Here is a 15,469-nt window from a genome sequence, read left to right as displayed (position 1 = left end):
AGTAGCTGGGATTACAGGTGCCTGCCACCATACCCGGCTAATTTTTGTATTTTTAGTAGAGATGGGGTTTCACTATGTTGGCCAGGCTGGTCTTGAACCCCTGACCTCAGGTGATCCACCCGCCTCGCCTCCTAAAGTGCTGGGATTACAGGAGTGAGCCACACCGCACCCAGCCAGAAAATATATTTTTTAATTCACGTATTTTGAGAAGAAAATACAGTTTGAAACCAAGAGGTTTCCTTTCATTATTCTTAAAACGTTTTCAGAAGTAAAATATGTGGTTCTGCTAAAAGCAGTTGTTTTAGTTAAATGTTAAAGGCTGCACTATCTTTGTGTTTTTTAAACGTAAATAACTTCTACTTTATTATTTGTTAAATTAGAAAAAGTCTTTAATTTTACAAAATTCCTAACACTATGGAAACAGCAAAAGTGATTTAACACCTATTGAAGTTAGAAGCTTGCTTTTATATTTCCCATCTGATGATTCCAAATGTATACATATGTTATTTCTCAAAAGTTACCAGTTATAATCCTTTTCTTTGTACCTTACAACTTAAATGAACAATAATTTAAAAAAATCATAGTTTGCATCTAGTTGGTACCACCAAAATGATTTGAATTTGGTGAGGAACAAACTTGTTACTGTTTTTACATTCATAGAAGGGAAATCTGGAATGAGCGAGTGCATTTTAATCAATACATGAAGACTGAGTATGTAAAAATGACATAAATATAAATAAAAAATTATTTTATTGCCCTAACATTGACAAAATTACCTTGTTCTAGCAATTATCAGTGGGATTTTTAAAAGAAAACACTACTAAGTTTTCAAATAGTTATTTTACATGTTAAAAGAGGACTTTGTGTTTCTATTACAGATATTTGAGATATTTGGACCTGTTGCACATCCATTTTATGTGTTACGGTTTAATTCTTCAGATCACATTGAGAGTAAAGGTATTAAAATAAAGGAGACTATGTATTTTGCTCCATCAATGAAAGATTTCACCCAATATATATTCACAGAAAAACTTAAACAGTAAGTACTTTACTGCCATGTTGTTCTTCACTTACGTAACTTACATTTTAGGAATAATTCTCAGTGGTGTAGTTTCTTATAGTTACATTGTGTCTCCCTCGCAATGAGTTCATTTATCTTCCTAACAATATCTTTGAAGCCTACAATTATTTTCAGATTTTGTACGTAGAACTCATATCTTTTGCAAAAAATGAAATAATCAGCCATTAAGAGCACATTTGAGCCTTGTACACTATCTGATTCTAGTTCAGTGTTTTTCCCATTATATACTTTCTTTAATGTACTTGCTATTTTAGTATTAGTACTAATATTACTATCATTTCTTAATAACTTTTTTTTCAGTTAAGTAAAATTGTCTTTGGATTCTATTTAGAGACCTTGCTCTTCAATAAAACTTAATTTTCAAGAGAAAAAAAAATGAGTATATCTTTTTATTTTGCTTATAAATTGTAAGTTTGTAGAGAGACAACTAACACATATCCCTGAAGAATTGTGTAGAAAGCCATGGTACGTGGAGTTGACCTAACCAACAAACCAGTGCTCTCCATTTTCTCTACAAATAATGCTGAGTGATTTCTGTGGCATGTGACCAGCAATTTTTTTATATTTTTGCTCCCATTGGTTGAATATTTTTCAAATGTTAGCTGTTGCCAGCTGTTAGTCGTAGAGCTGTTTGTATCAGTTGAACTTGTTATAATTATGTTATTTAATTTTTTATATCATCAGATAGCATATGAATTTAAGTAGAATAGTTTTTTTTAATAAAAATAACTTGAATGCTTTCGAATGATGTAATGAATATGAGCCACTAAAAATATTTTCAGATTGGGAGTGGAAGAAAAGACTGCCAAAGATTGGGGGAAGGTTAAATCCAGAAAGACTTTGCACTCAGTTTGACACAAAGTTCCTTTTAGTTCTAGCTCTTCTTTTATTGGAAACTTAAAACCTAGGCGATAGATTTTTATAGATGCTGTTTTTGCAGGAAAACAAAGGAGCTTTGGTCACTGAGTAACTTTGATATTATGTCAAAGGTACCAGCCCCAGTTGCATGGCATAAGAAGATTACTTATGCCACTTACATATTAAATAAAGTCTCAAGTCACCAAATTTCATTTATTTCAGAGATGAAAATTTTGGTCCTGATAATTGATTTAACTCATGTTTAAGAATCTACATAAATATCTGGAGGAATATTTTGCCTAAGTTATTCTTCAGATTGCATAAGGTTATTTTCCTAAATAACACTGACAAGAAAGATGAATTAAATAGACACAAAGCCTTCAAGATACTAATATGTTCTAAAATGCTTTAAATATTTAGCATTTCATCCTGTTTTGAATATAAAGATACTGCTGTGGATATGCCATATATGCAGCTTTTTAACAAATAGAGTATTTTAGCTTAAAACAGATAAACTTGAAGAAGTTTTCTGAAGATGGTTTTTAAATAGATTTTAAATAATAGATTCAGTCTTTGGTTTTGATTTGCAGTTCTTCTATTAAGAAGTAGTAGTAAATCAGTGAATTGGGAAATTAGACCTATATTTCAGAAACCTCCCTCCCCCAGGAAAACTGTTGTATTCTAGACTGCATTTTGGTGTCTGTCATGGGAACTCGGTGGAGGACTTTGTCTTTGAGGTAGAGAAGTTCAGCTCCTTTCAAGCTTACTGTTCTCTGATGAGGTTATTTTGATCTTAGTTTCTCGTGTACTTACTGTCTTGTTAAAAGTGCTTTTTGAAATGTTGCTTGATCTTTCCATTAGTAGATTTTGATTTTTTGTAATAGACGCAGTAGTTGGGGAATGTTTCCCATATTTATCTGTGATTCCAGGCTAACAGTAGTCCAGATCATGAGATGTCACGTATGCAGAAAGGAATACCAGAACTGTATTTAAGGCGCATGTGTGAAATGACAATTGACGAAATGCTTTTTTTCTTTTAAGTGATGGAAAAGTCATTGATAATGGCTCATATATAATGTCAAAGTTCTGAATCAAAAATTTAAAGCAAACTTAACAACTTTCATGTTGTGCCAGCAAACTGACATCTGTACATTGATTTTAATGGCCTTAATTCCTGGGAATCTTATTTTTGAGATCTAGTTTAAAACAATAAGGACATCTAGTCCTAATACTTTGTAATATTTTACTTTGTGATATTTTAACATAATGAAATAACAAAATAGTACTTGAAACTATGAAATTAACAAAATTAAAAAGATTAAAAATGAGCTTTCACAAATTATACTGCTCATAATAGATGTCTGTACTTCTGTTGGTTATAAAGTGTAAAACTCTCCACCAAAAGTTGTTGATTTTCAGCTGCAATTACACATTTCACACATGCCAGTTGTTATATTGTCCTTCAGAATCTTTAAAGCAGCTCCTCTTCCTCTTCCTCAAACTATTCATAGTTAGCCTTTATTTGACCCTCTCTGCTTTGAGAATCAGTGTTGGAATAAGCCTTGGTTACTCATAGAGGATTACTGACATTCCTCAGGTAAACTGAGGAGAAAATAATTCATATTGATATCTCTGCCATTAAACCTGTAAAATCTTTGAAAAGGGAATGGCTCATAGTTTTGTGTAGTTCGCACGTGGAACAACTTCCGATCTACAGTTGGCGTGAAATAAGCATTTTTTTAAAACTCAGTTTTGTGAAAACTGCAAATATCATGAAAACAAAAATCAAAAGCGCTGTCCGTCTGCTTTCCACTGCACACCATAGCTTTGGCTTCTCATTCCAATTCCCTAATCCTAATATTTATATTTGCCCAACTTTTGTGTTTTTCTGAGGAACTTCCCACATCTTTTGAAATAAGGTAAAAGACACATAAGTGTATTGCAAAATTAAAGGTTGAACTCATGTCCTTTATTATTTTCTGTACTTTTAAGTTATAAGCACTTAACAGAATTGTGATAAATACTTTTTTGACTCCCATCCCCACCCCACCCAGGGATAAGGGATCAGATGCATCGTGGAAGAATGATCAGGAACCACCACCAGAGGTAAGTATAAGTTTTTTTATGCAACATTTTATAAAGTAGGGCAGGACTTAGTCTTATAAATTTTATCATTCTTGCTGTTAGGGAAGTCATTAATACTGGCTAGCAGCCATACTGCCTTCTCCTGTTCTAGCCCATGTATTCTCTCACCCTCCTAGATGACTATTTTATACCTTTCAATGAAAGGTTTTGGTTGGTCATTTAGGAAAAAAACTTTTTTCAGTTACATTTAGTTGTATTTTAATAATTATCACCTTATTTACAATGTAATTTGCTATTTTTGTCAACTTTGTTGATGTGTGATAAAGGCAGGCTGTCATTAGTTTTAAAAAATTTAATTCAGTTTAGTAAATACACCCACCGTATGGGACGTGAAGACGTGGTACTTTTAGTAGTAGTAAGCTGCCCTTCTTTTGAAAGTACAAAATCATTGGGAGCACAAGATCACTGGAAGCTACCTAACTCTCTACTTTTTAACGACATAACTACCTTTCTAAAAAGGGACCTTGATTTTCTTTTTGTATCTACGTCAGCAAAACAATAGTTTTATGCCCCAAGGTGACTTGATAATCTAGTCTTCCTGGAAATGTGTAGTAAATTTAGGAATAATATATAAATGAGTTAATGATTTAATAGGATTACTTGGTTAACATTCCATGAAAGTGTTTAAGCAGATTATCTTGAGGGTTTTTTTTTTTTTGAATTACAATGAATATATTCATTTCTTAAAAATAGCATGTATTTATATAGTATAAAATAAAAATGTATATAAATATTTTTATAAGTAAAAATCATACAGGAGAGTTTTTAAAACTTTCTTGGCAGTTCTTATGAGGTTTTCTCAGTATTACAGTTTGGTTTTTTTTAAAACAAATATAGACATGGGGGTCTAACTATGTTGCCCAGGCTGGTCTCAAGCTCTTGGCCTCAAGTGATCCTCCTGCCCTCAAGCGATCTTCCTGCCTCAGCCCCCCAGAGTGCTGGGATTACAGGAATGAGCCACCTTGCCCAGCCAGTATTACAGATTTTTGATATTTACAGATTTAACCTTGGTCATTTTAGATATTTAAAGCAATGCTAAATCATGATCTGTGTTAGTTTCTAATTTTACTGAGGTATGAATCAGGTTTATACCCACTTAGAGGGTTTTGTACAGGTATTAATCACTTAACCAGTGAATGATCCTTGCTTAGTATCTGAATTAAAATGGAATTATGTTTTCTAAGTCTGTGTATTTATGTGATTTCAATTAAGACTCTGAATATTCACTTAATGTTCTGAATTAAGTTTAGAGCATCTAGAGCATCTTATTACTGGAATTACATGTTTTAAAATGTTTAGAGATTCATAAATATCTCAAAACATATTTCTTGTAAAATCCAGATATTCTTTTTTCTTTTTTTGGGTGTGGGATGGAGTTTTGCTCTTTTTGCCCAGGCTGGAGTGCAGTGGCACAATCTCGGCTCACTGTAACCTCTGCCTCCGGGTTTAAGCGATTCTCCTGCCTCAGCCTCCCGAGTAGCTGGGATTACAGGCACATGCCACCACGCCCAGCTAATTTTGTATTTTTATTAGAGATGGGGTTTCACAATGTTGTTCCAGGCTAGTCTTGAACTCCTGACCTCCAGTAATCCACCCCACTCTGCCTCCCAAAGTGCTGAGATTATAGGCATGAGCCACCGCACCTGACCAAAATCCAGATATTCTAATGAATCCCTGTTGTTTCTGACCTAACCGTTGAAGTTACCAATTACAGCAATGTGAGTTATTCGTAAAATTGGTTTGACTAGGTTAATTGCCAAATTACATCTCACCTAGTTCATGGTGTTCGTTTTTTCCAAGTAGCTAGAACTGGATCATTAAGTATGTTGGGATTTAATTATGTAATATTTGTTGATGAAACTTTGTAGTATAGAATTATTGCCTGGTGTTGATCATAGATTAAAATTATAAATTCGTGAAGTTTAAACTTAAAAAGAGAAAAGAGAAACATCATGTGATATGAAAATAGAAAGCTTGCATAAAGGAAAATAAGAGAAATTATATGTTATGAAATGTTGGACTGTGTAAATAAACTAAAAATTACCTAGGGTTGTATCATATTCATCTTCATAGCCATTTTTAATATGCCACCATATACTTTATGGTTGAATAAATTTATTTAATGAATGGAAATATGAATTAATTTGCATATAAGAGACGTGAATTTTTCTCTGATTTTAGGAGTGATAGCAAAATACTACCAAAGTCATCTCTGTGAAATAAACTATTCCCAATTAAAATCCTTCGTTCCTCCCTCCTGCTCTTAAGATGATGTTCAGTTATTTAAAATGGCACAATAAGGTTCCTTATTAGCGCCTCCAATTTTATCTTTTCTGGTTTTGCTGTGTAAGAAGCAGCAGCGTTCACTTTACCTTTCAGAACTATTTTTCTTTTTTGTATATACTATGTTCTATCATGCCTCTGTGTGTGTTGTTTCCATTCCCTGAAAATTCTCTTTATTTTCATAGCTAACTCATTCAGGTATTTCTATTGGGTTATCCATATCAAGAAGTCTTCCTTTTCCTTTTTTCTCCTTTTCCAGCACTATAATAACATAGCATTAAGTCGTAGCACTCGTTCATTGTACATTTAATCTGTTTTCTCAGAAAAAGGAGTCTTCTATCTGATCTCCATACTTTCTAGTGTCTGTCAGATACCAGATTTAACCTGAGTTTTAAAATCTTACCCCATTGAGATCAGTAATAAGAAATAGTCCATTAGAAGGCATACAATTATTTCATGTTTTCAAATTAGATTTCAGAATCTGAAGTGTATGGATTCCTGTTGATGGAGGATTTGATCTAGAATGTATTCCAGTGAAGCCATACTGAAAATTACATACAAAGATTTTCATTTACATTTTATTTCTTTTTAAATGTGTATCCATCCATACATAGTGGGCCTGCTTTCATATATTTTTTGTATGAAACATAATAAAAGTTTTCTGGTGTTAATAGAATAATAAAATGCCTGAACTGTAGATACCATGGCAGTCATAAGATAAATAGCTCATAAATCTTGGTTTCCTCGGTGGATTATAAGAATGAATCCTAATTCTTAGTTGCATATGAGTTTTGCCACCTTTAATTTTTAAATAATTTCCTCTTAGGAGTTGGATCATTCATGTATCTTATTATAAAAGCCTTTGCCATGTTGGTCAGGTTGGCGTGCGTCTGTAACTCCAGCTACTCAGGAGACTGAGGCGGGAGAATCGCTTGAACTTGGGAGTCAGAGGTGCAGTGAGCTGAGATCGTGCCACTGCGCCAAAAAAAAAAAAAAAAAAAAGCCTTTCCCTATGGTCCTGTCTAAATAGCTTCCTCATGATTTGTGTACCCTTATTTTCCCTCATTTATTTATAGCTCTTGCTATATAGTTAAAATTATATTTAAAAAATAAGATGATAAACCTGTAAAGAATGAACCTATGAAATGTTTAGAACAGTGCTTGGATGTGTATTTTGAATGAATGAATTATGGAACATTGTCTTCCATTTTTTATTGGCTCTGATAATGTATATAATTTACTTAGTCCTTCATACTCTTACCTTTGGCACCCTTTTGCATCTGATACTATGATGAATCTTAAGTCTAAACTGGAAGTCAGACTCATATCTGAAGGTTGATTACTGACCAGTGTTAATTAAAGAGTCATTAAGCATTTATCAAAAAATACTTTATTTTTCTACCATGTCTAATTCAGATATAGAAAATATTAAGTATCAAAAAGGCAACTTTTTTTAGTCAATGATCAATAATAGGCTTGTTTTCTTCACCTCCAAGTATGCATATTGAATTGGCAAATCCATGTAACATAAACCTATTATATACTTTTCTCTGCAAGGCCTTAGATTTCAGTGATGATGAAAAAGAAAAAGAAGCCAAACAGAGGAAAAAATCTCAGATTCAAGGCCGGAAAAAACTCAAATCTGAATTGAATGAGCCAGGTGAGTGAATACGATATATATAGTTTTTTATCTTCATTTGCATCTATGTAAGTTTATCAATAATAAAACCAAGGGAAACATCTGGGTTTTCTCTGTTTACCTCCTAGCATCCTGCTAACATTTAGAGCCATTACATAGCAGGAGATGTGGTAGTTTTATGAACTTAAGCAGTAAAAATAGCTTCCTGGGGTAACAGAGAGAATAAACCTTGTTACTTGTGCTTGTCAGCACTTTTTTCTTAAGATACCTGTTTGCTTCCATGATCAAGTACTTGATGAACCCCTAAATCACAGTATCTTATTTATAAACATGCATTCCCTTTACCTTTTTTAAAAAGTTAAACTTTCTGAGATAACCGTAGATTCACATACAGTTGTAAAAATAATAGGAGAGGTGTTGTATGCCCTTTATTCAATTTCCCCCAGTTGCAACATCTTGCATAACTATATATGGAACACTATCCCAGCCAGGATATCGACAGGATACAATGAAGCTATACAACATTTCCATCACCAGAGAGCTACCCAGTTGCCTTTTTATAGTCACAGCCACGTCCTTACCTCTCAGCCCCTCCTTCATTCATGGCAACCATTAATCTGTTCTCCATTTTCATATATTTTGTCATATCCAGAAAATTATATAAGTTAAGTTATACAATATAGTATGCTTAGGGAAAGGCTTTTGCCACTGAGCATAATATCTGTGTGTCTGCTGGAAACCATCATTCTCAGCAAACTATCACAAGAACAGAAAACCGAACACCGCATGTTCTCACTCATAGTGAGAACAATGAGTGGGAATGGAACAATGAGATCACTTGGACACAGGAAGGGGGGGAACATCACACACCGGGGCCTGTTGTGGGGAGGGGACCAGGGGAGGGATAGCATTAGGAGATATACCTAATGTAAATGAGGAGTTAATGGGTGCAGCACACCAACATGGTACATGTATACATATGTAACAAACCTACACGTTGTGCATGTGTACCCTAGAACTTAAAGTATAATAATAAAAAAAAATTTAAAAAAAAAATCTGTGCATCCACCCACATTACTGCATGTATCAATAATAGTTTGTTCCTCTTCATTACAGAGTAACGTTTCATGGCATGAATTTACCAGATTACCTAACCATTCATCCACTGAAGGACATCTAGGCTGTTTCCATTTTGGGGTTATTAGGAATAAAGCAGCTATAAATATTTATGTACAGTTTTTTTGTGAAAACAGATTTTTATTTTTCTGGAAGAAATGCCCAAGAGTACAATAGCTTGGTTGTATAATAGTTGCATTGTATGTTTAGTTTCCTAAGAAATTGCCATACTGTTTTTCAGCATGGCTGTACCATTTTACTTTTTTTTTTTTTTTTTTTTTTGAGACAGAGTCTCGCTCTGTCGCCCAGGCTGGAGTGCAGTGGCGCGATCTCGGCTCACTGCAAGCTCCGCTGCCTCCTGGGTTCATGCCATTCTCCTGCCTCAGCCTCCCAAGAAGCTGGGACTACAGGCGCCCGCCACCACGCCCGGCTAATTTTTTTGTATTTTTAGTAGAGACGGGGTTTCACCGTGTTTGCCAGGATAGTCTTGATCTCCTGACCTCGTGATCCGCCCACCTCAGCCTCCCAAAGTGCTGGGATTACAGGCGTGAGCCACCGCGCCCGGCCCCCATTTTACATTTTTATCAGCAATGGATGAGTGACAATTTCTTTGCATTTTCTCCCGCATTTGGTGTTATCACTCTTTTTAATTTTGGCCATTTTGCTAGGTTTGTAGTGCAAATATAATTGTGGTTTTAATTTGCATTTTCCTAATGACTAATGGCATTGAACATCTTTCCATGTGCCCATTTACTGTCTCTATCTTCAGTGATACGTCAGTTCATTATCTTTTGCCACTTTTAAATTGTATTTCTGAATTTTTACTGTTGAGTTACGAGAATTTAAAAGTGTGTATTTTAGATGCTCGCTTTCTGTCAGATATGTGGTTTGTTCATGATTTGTCTAGTCTGTAGTCTTTTCCCTCTTTTAAGAGGGCCTTTTGCAAGACCAAAGTTTTTTAGTTTTGAGGAAAGCTATCAGTTTTGTTTATGGAATCTGATAACTTCCTGCTTAGCTTTAGATCCTAATGATTTTCTTCTGTTTTTTTCCCTAAAAGTTTTGTAGTCTTCTGTTTTAAATTGTACAGTTGTGATTCATTTTGAATTAAATTTTGTATGGAATGTGAGGTTAGTCTTGAAATTGCGTAGAGTGATAACTCCTACTTTATTTTTCTTTTTGAAAATTATAATTGGTATTCTAGGTCCTTTACCTTTCAGTGTAAATTTTAGAATCTTATCTACATCAACAAATGTCTTGCTGAGGGGTTTCTTTTTTTCTTTTTTTTTTTTCTTTTTCTTTTTTTTTTGTCTGTTTTTTGAGATCTTCTTACTCTGTTGCCCGGGCTAGAAAGCAGTGGTACAGTTATAGCTCACTGTAACCTTGAACTTCTGAGCTTTTTTTCTTTCATTCTCCTGACAGTATCTTTCATGGAGCAGAAATTTTTAAGTTAATGAAATTCAGCATATTGATCATTTCTTTCATGGATCATGCCTTTGATGTCCTATCTAAAAAGTCATTATCTAAAAAGTCATTATTGGCCGAGCACAGTGGCTCATACCTGTAATCCCAGCACGTGGGGAGGCCAACGTGGGCAGATCAGGAGGTCAGGAGTTCAAGACCAGCCTGGCCAACATGGTGAAACCCCGTCTCTACTAAAAATACAAAAATTAGCTGGGCATGGTGGCGTATTCCTACTTGGGAGGCTGAGTCTGGATAATTACTTGAGCCGGGACCCGGGCGGTGGAGGTTGCAGCGAGCTGAGATCATGCCACTGCACTCCAGCCGGGTCTACAGACTCCATCTCTAAAGAAAAGTCATTATCAACCCAAGGTCATCTAAATTTTCTTCTATGTTATCTTTTAGGAATTTTATAATTCCGCATTTTACATTGAGGTCTGTGATCCATTTTGAATTAATTCTTGTGAACAGTGTAAGATTATTGTCTAGATTTATTTATTTATTTATTTATTTATTTGCCTATGGATGTCCAGGTTTTCCAGCCCCATTTGTTAAAAACACTACTTTTGCTCTGTTGTATTGCCTTTGCTCCTTTGTTAAATATCAGTTTATTATGTTTATGGGGATCTATTTTTGTACCTTCTGTTTTGTCCCATTGATTTATTTGTCCGTTGTTTCACCAGTACCACACTGCTGTGATCACTTAAACTTTATATTATTATGTCTTGAAGTTGGGTAGTTTCCGTCCTTTGTTCTTCTCCTTCAATATTGTTCCATTGAGTTTTTTATTTTGGTTATTGTAATGTTCAGTTCTAAAATTTCAGTTTATTCTTTATTTTATATCCTTTCTTTGCTAAAACTTTGTAATTTTAATTTTTTAGAATGTTCATAATATCTTGTTGAAACATTTTTATGACTGCTTTAATACCTTTCATAATTCTAACATCTTTGTGACACCCTTGGTTAATTTTTTTTTTCATTGAATTTTAAATCTTCCTGGTTCTTTTTGTGATGAGCAATTTTCTTTTATTGAAACTTGGGATATTGAGTATTATTTTACAAGACCATGGATCTTATGTAAATCTTCTGATTTAGCTGGGTTTGTTGTAATTGTTTCTTTGTCTTTTTAAAAATGCTTCTCTGGCAGCAAAAAGAATGGGGTAGATTGAAGTCTAGGTATTCCTCTCAGCCTCTGTTGACACTTTTGGCCAAGGGGTGCCTTGTTACTGCTGGATGAGGGTAGAAGTTCTGACACCCCTCGAGGTATTTTCTTATGCCTGGTAGGGACAGGAGTACTTTGTCATTCCTCCCCATATGGCATGCACTGACACCAGTGGAGGATGGCCTTGTTATCACTGGATGGGGACAAAAATCCTAACTCTACTCAGTCTTCTCTGACATTGTCACAGTGTAAAAGAGGGAAGAACACTGTTGCTGCCAGTGGAGGTGGAAGTTCAGGTTCCCCATGTGATGTTCATTGTCACTGCCGGGAGGCTTGTTACTGGCACCCTGTTCAGCCTGTTCCTGATGCTGCTGCGGTGGAAGGGTTGGAGTACCTCATTACTGCCTGTCAAGGATAGAAGTCTAGGATCCATACTCAGCCTTTGAGAGTGTGTAGAGATGGTGACACATTTTCTTCTGTGGTGTTTGGCTGGAGTAGAATGGTTATCCTCTAAGTGTTTTCTGACTTGCTCGATTATCTTTCTTTGGCATTAAGTTTTGTCTTTTCAAATTCATTTAAAATTTACCATTTTATGTTTTACACTTTTTTAACTGCCATAAGATATACTGGATAATAAAGAAAATTCATAATTGAAATTTCAAACAGTGCTTTTTGATATATTAAACTTACTTTTGTTGTTTTATTTTCCCTCCCCTCACTCAAAGGTGAAGATTTTGCTGAAGTACATCAGAATTGGAATGCTCACTCTACTTCAGAGCATACAAAAGGATATCGTAACAGAGAATTCACACGAGGATTTTCCAGGGGCAGATACCCTCGATCTTGCCATGGCAGGCCTCCACCTCAGCATTTCTATAATTCAGAACATATGGTATCTCAGGAGACTTCAGGATTTCCTTCTCAGAGACAAGATAATCCCATTATGCCACAATACCCCTTTCCTCTTCCAGTGTTTGATGTGCATAATTTTCCACTCCGCTCTCCACCCCCACCACCACCCCCACCTGTAAACATGAGTTGGGCTACACCAAACATGGCAGCTCATCCATTACTTAACTTACCATACTCCCTACCCCCACCCCCTCCCCCTCCACCGCTGCCTCCTCCACCCTCCTCTGGAGATAGTAATTCTCATTTTGGATCTTACTATTAGGTGACTATGCATTTCCAGAGAAATGTGGACTTTTCATATTATGTGGTAAGGATTTTTTTGTTTTTTTAAAGAGTGATTATGGAGCTAGATTTTTAGAAACACTGTAAAATACTAGATGATTCCTTCTATTGTAAGTTGATACATATTTGTAACCTTTGTGAAATTGTATTCATGTGAAAATATCAGCTCAGATTCTTGGGGGAACATTAAATTATGTAATATTTAATTAAAATTTTGAATTCATGCCTCTCCCTCCCAACCCCACCCAGTTAAACTATGTATATAGTAATGGATATGGGACAAGTTTCATCATGGGTAAAATATATGGAGCACATTGATTTTCTTGCTGTAATATGAATATAAGATGTTGAAGTCCTTTTGAGAGTCTTTAAACTATTTTTATAAATTTATACTTTGGAAATCAATTTTAATTACAGATGTAATTTGTGAGTAAATTTAAATGACCATAATTTTTCTTTTTAAAACAGTTGAAGGGTATAGAGGAGAAAATTCTTATATATTGGTAGAAGCTCTGATTATAGCTATAGTAAAAAATATTTTTTATGTATAGGCAAGCTTCCATTATCTGTGCAAAATATTTCCTTTATTTGGGCACTATTCAGAAGACTTTACTATTTAACCTCCTAAAAGGGATGTAAAGATTATTCACAATAAGATCTATTTAGGGATTTTGTCTTCCATATTTGTTTTCCAGATCCTCACATGCAGACTAGGTTCAGTAAATAACAAATATTTATTGAATATCTGAATTTAGAGTTTTTAATTAAATGAGTAATGACTACTGCTTTATATTATGAAGTGTCAACGTAAGGGAAATTATGGGTTTTAGAACTAGAAGAGACCATTGAAATACTCTAGTTTTCATTTAGTAAATGAGGAGTCTCTAAGTGTCCCAAAGAGGTTAAAGTAATTTAAGATCACTCAGCTAGTGAGTTGACAAGGAGTTGAACCTAGTTCTTCTGGTTTTCTGATTAGCAATTTCCACTAATTAGATGTTTCCCAATCTTACATTCCTTTACACAGTTAGGAAACAGTGTTTGTATGGCACATTGGAGTAATCTGGAAACCACTTAACACAAGCCCATGCACTCTGGTTGCACTAAGGCCCCACTTTTCTTTCTCATGAGCTGAGGGGACTCTTTCAGCATTCCTTGTACACAAGTTGAGAGGCTCTGCCTTGGTATACATTAACTTTGTCATGTGAATACTTTCTTCATTATTTTTTTAAATGTTTTTGCAACTTCTCTTCAGGAGTTACCTTCACAGGTTATAGCACAGTCTTTTTATGATTGTTGGAATATTGTTAAGAGTTTATGAGAATATATCTAAAAGCACTAAAAGAAAAACCCAAATGCTTTTCCACAAGAATGGGAACAGTAACATGTTATTTTTAGTCATCAAGCTGCTCTGATTATCATGGCTGGGTGCAGTGGCTCATGCCTGTAATCCCAGCACTTTGGGAGGCCGAGGTGGGCGGATCACCTGAGGTCAGAAGTTCGAGACCAGCCTGGCCAACATGGTGAAACCGCGCCTCTACTAAAAATACAAAAATCAGCCGGGCTTGGTGGCACGTGCCTGTAATCCCAGCACTCAGGAGGCTGAGACAGGAGAATTGTTTGAACCTGGGAGGCAGAGGTTGCAGTAAGCCGAGATCACACCATTGCACTCCAGCCTGGGTGGCAGAGCAAGACTCCATCTCAAAGTAAAAATCTGTCCATTTCTTTACCTCAGGTACAGGTATATCTCACAGATACTGTGGCCTCAGATCCAGACCACTGCGGTCAAATAAGTCACACAAAGTTTTTGGTTTCCAAATGCGTATAAAAGTTATGTTTACACGCTACTGTAGTTTATTAAATATACAATAGCATTGTGCCTAAGAAAACCAATGTGCATATCTCAATTTAAGAGTACTTTACTGCTCAAAAAATAATAATGACCCTCTGAGCTTGCAGTGAGTCATAATCTTTTAGCTGGTGGAGGGTCTGGCCTCAAGTGTTGTTGGCCGCTGACTGATCAGGGTAGTGGTTGCTAAAGGTGGCAGTTTCTCCTAATAGACAGCAGTTAAGTTTGCTATGTTAATTAGCTCTTCCTTTCACCAAAGATTTCTGTGTAGCATGTGATGCTACTTGATAGCATTTTATTCTCCTTAAAACTTTGAAATTTGGGATCAAGTCCTCTCAAACTCTGCTACTGCCTTATCAACTAAGAAGGTTATGTAGCATTCTAAGTCCTTTGTTATCATTTCAACAGTGTTCATAGCATCTTCACCATGAGTAGCTTTTACTTGAGAAACCTCATTTTTACTCATGCATAAGAAGTAACTCCTCATCTGTTCAAGTTTTTTCATGAGATTGCAGCAATTCAGTCACGTCTTTAGGTTCCACTTCTAATTGTAGTTCTCTTCCTATTTCTACCACATCTTCCGTTACTTCCTCCCATGAAGTCTTAAACACCTCAAAATTATTCATGAGGGTTGGAATCAACTTCTCCCACACTCCTGTTAATATTGATATTTTGACCCCCTCTCAT

General features: G+C 35.3%; 1 protein-coding gene across 2 annotated transcripts in view; it reads left to right on the top strand.

The window, feature by feature from the left end:
• NAF1 (nuclear assembly factor 1 ribonucleoprotein) overlaps positions 1–14,908 on the top strand; it is a 38,541-nt gene extending 23,633 nt beyond the window's left edge. Inside the window, exons 5-8 of one of the 2 annotated variants that reach the window (XM_008000153.3) lie at positions 879–1,039; positions 3,994–4,045; positions 7,925–8,027; positions 14,669–14,908. In XM_008000153.3, coding sequence (XP_007998344.3) covers positions 879–1,039; positions 3,994–4,045; positions 7,925–8,027; positions 14,669–14,805 — 453 coding nt within the window. In that variant the 3' untranslated portion in view covers positions 14,806–14,908. Of the gene's footprint in view, positions 1–878; positions 1,040–3,993; positions 4,046–7,924; positions 8,028–12,467; positions 13,336–14,668 lie in introns of those variants that run through there. The other variant, XM_008000152.3, reaches the window with a different exon arrangement.
• Positions 14,909–15,469: the final 561 nt, after the last annotated feature.

This window comes from Chlorocebus sabaeus, chromosome 7 (assembly GCF_047675955.1).
Source record: "Chlorocebus sabaeus isolate Y175 chromosome 7, mChlSab1.0.hap1, whole genome shotgun sequence".
Classification (NCBI taxonomy): Eukaryota; Metazoa; Chordata; class Mammalia; order Primates; family Cercopithecidae; genus Chlorocebus; species Chlorocebus sabaeus.
This window is presented reverse-complemented; position numbering and strand designations above follow the sequence as displayed.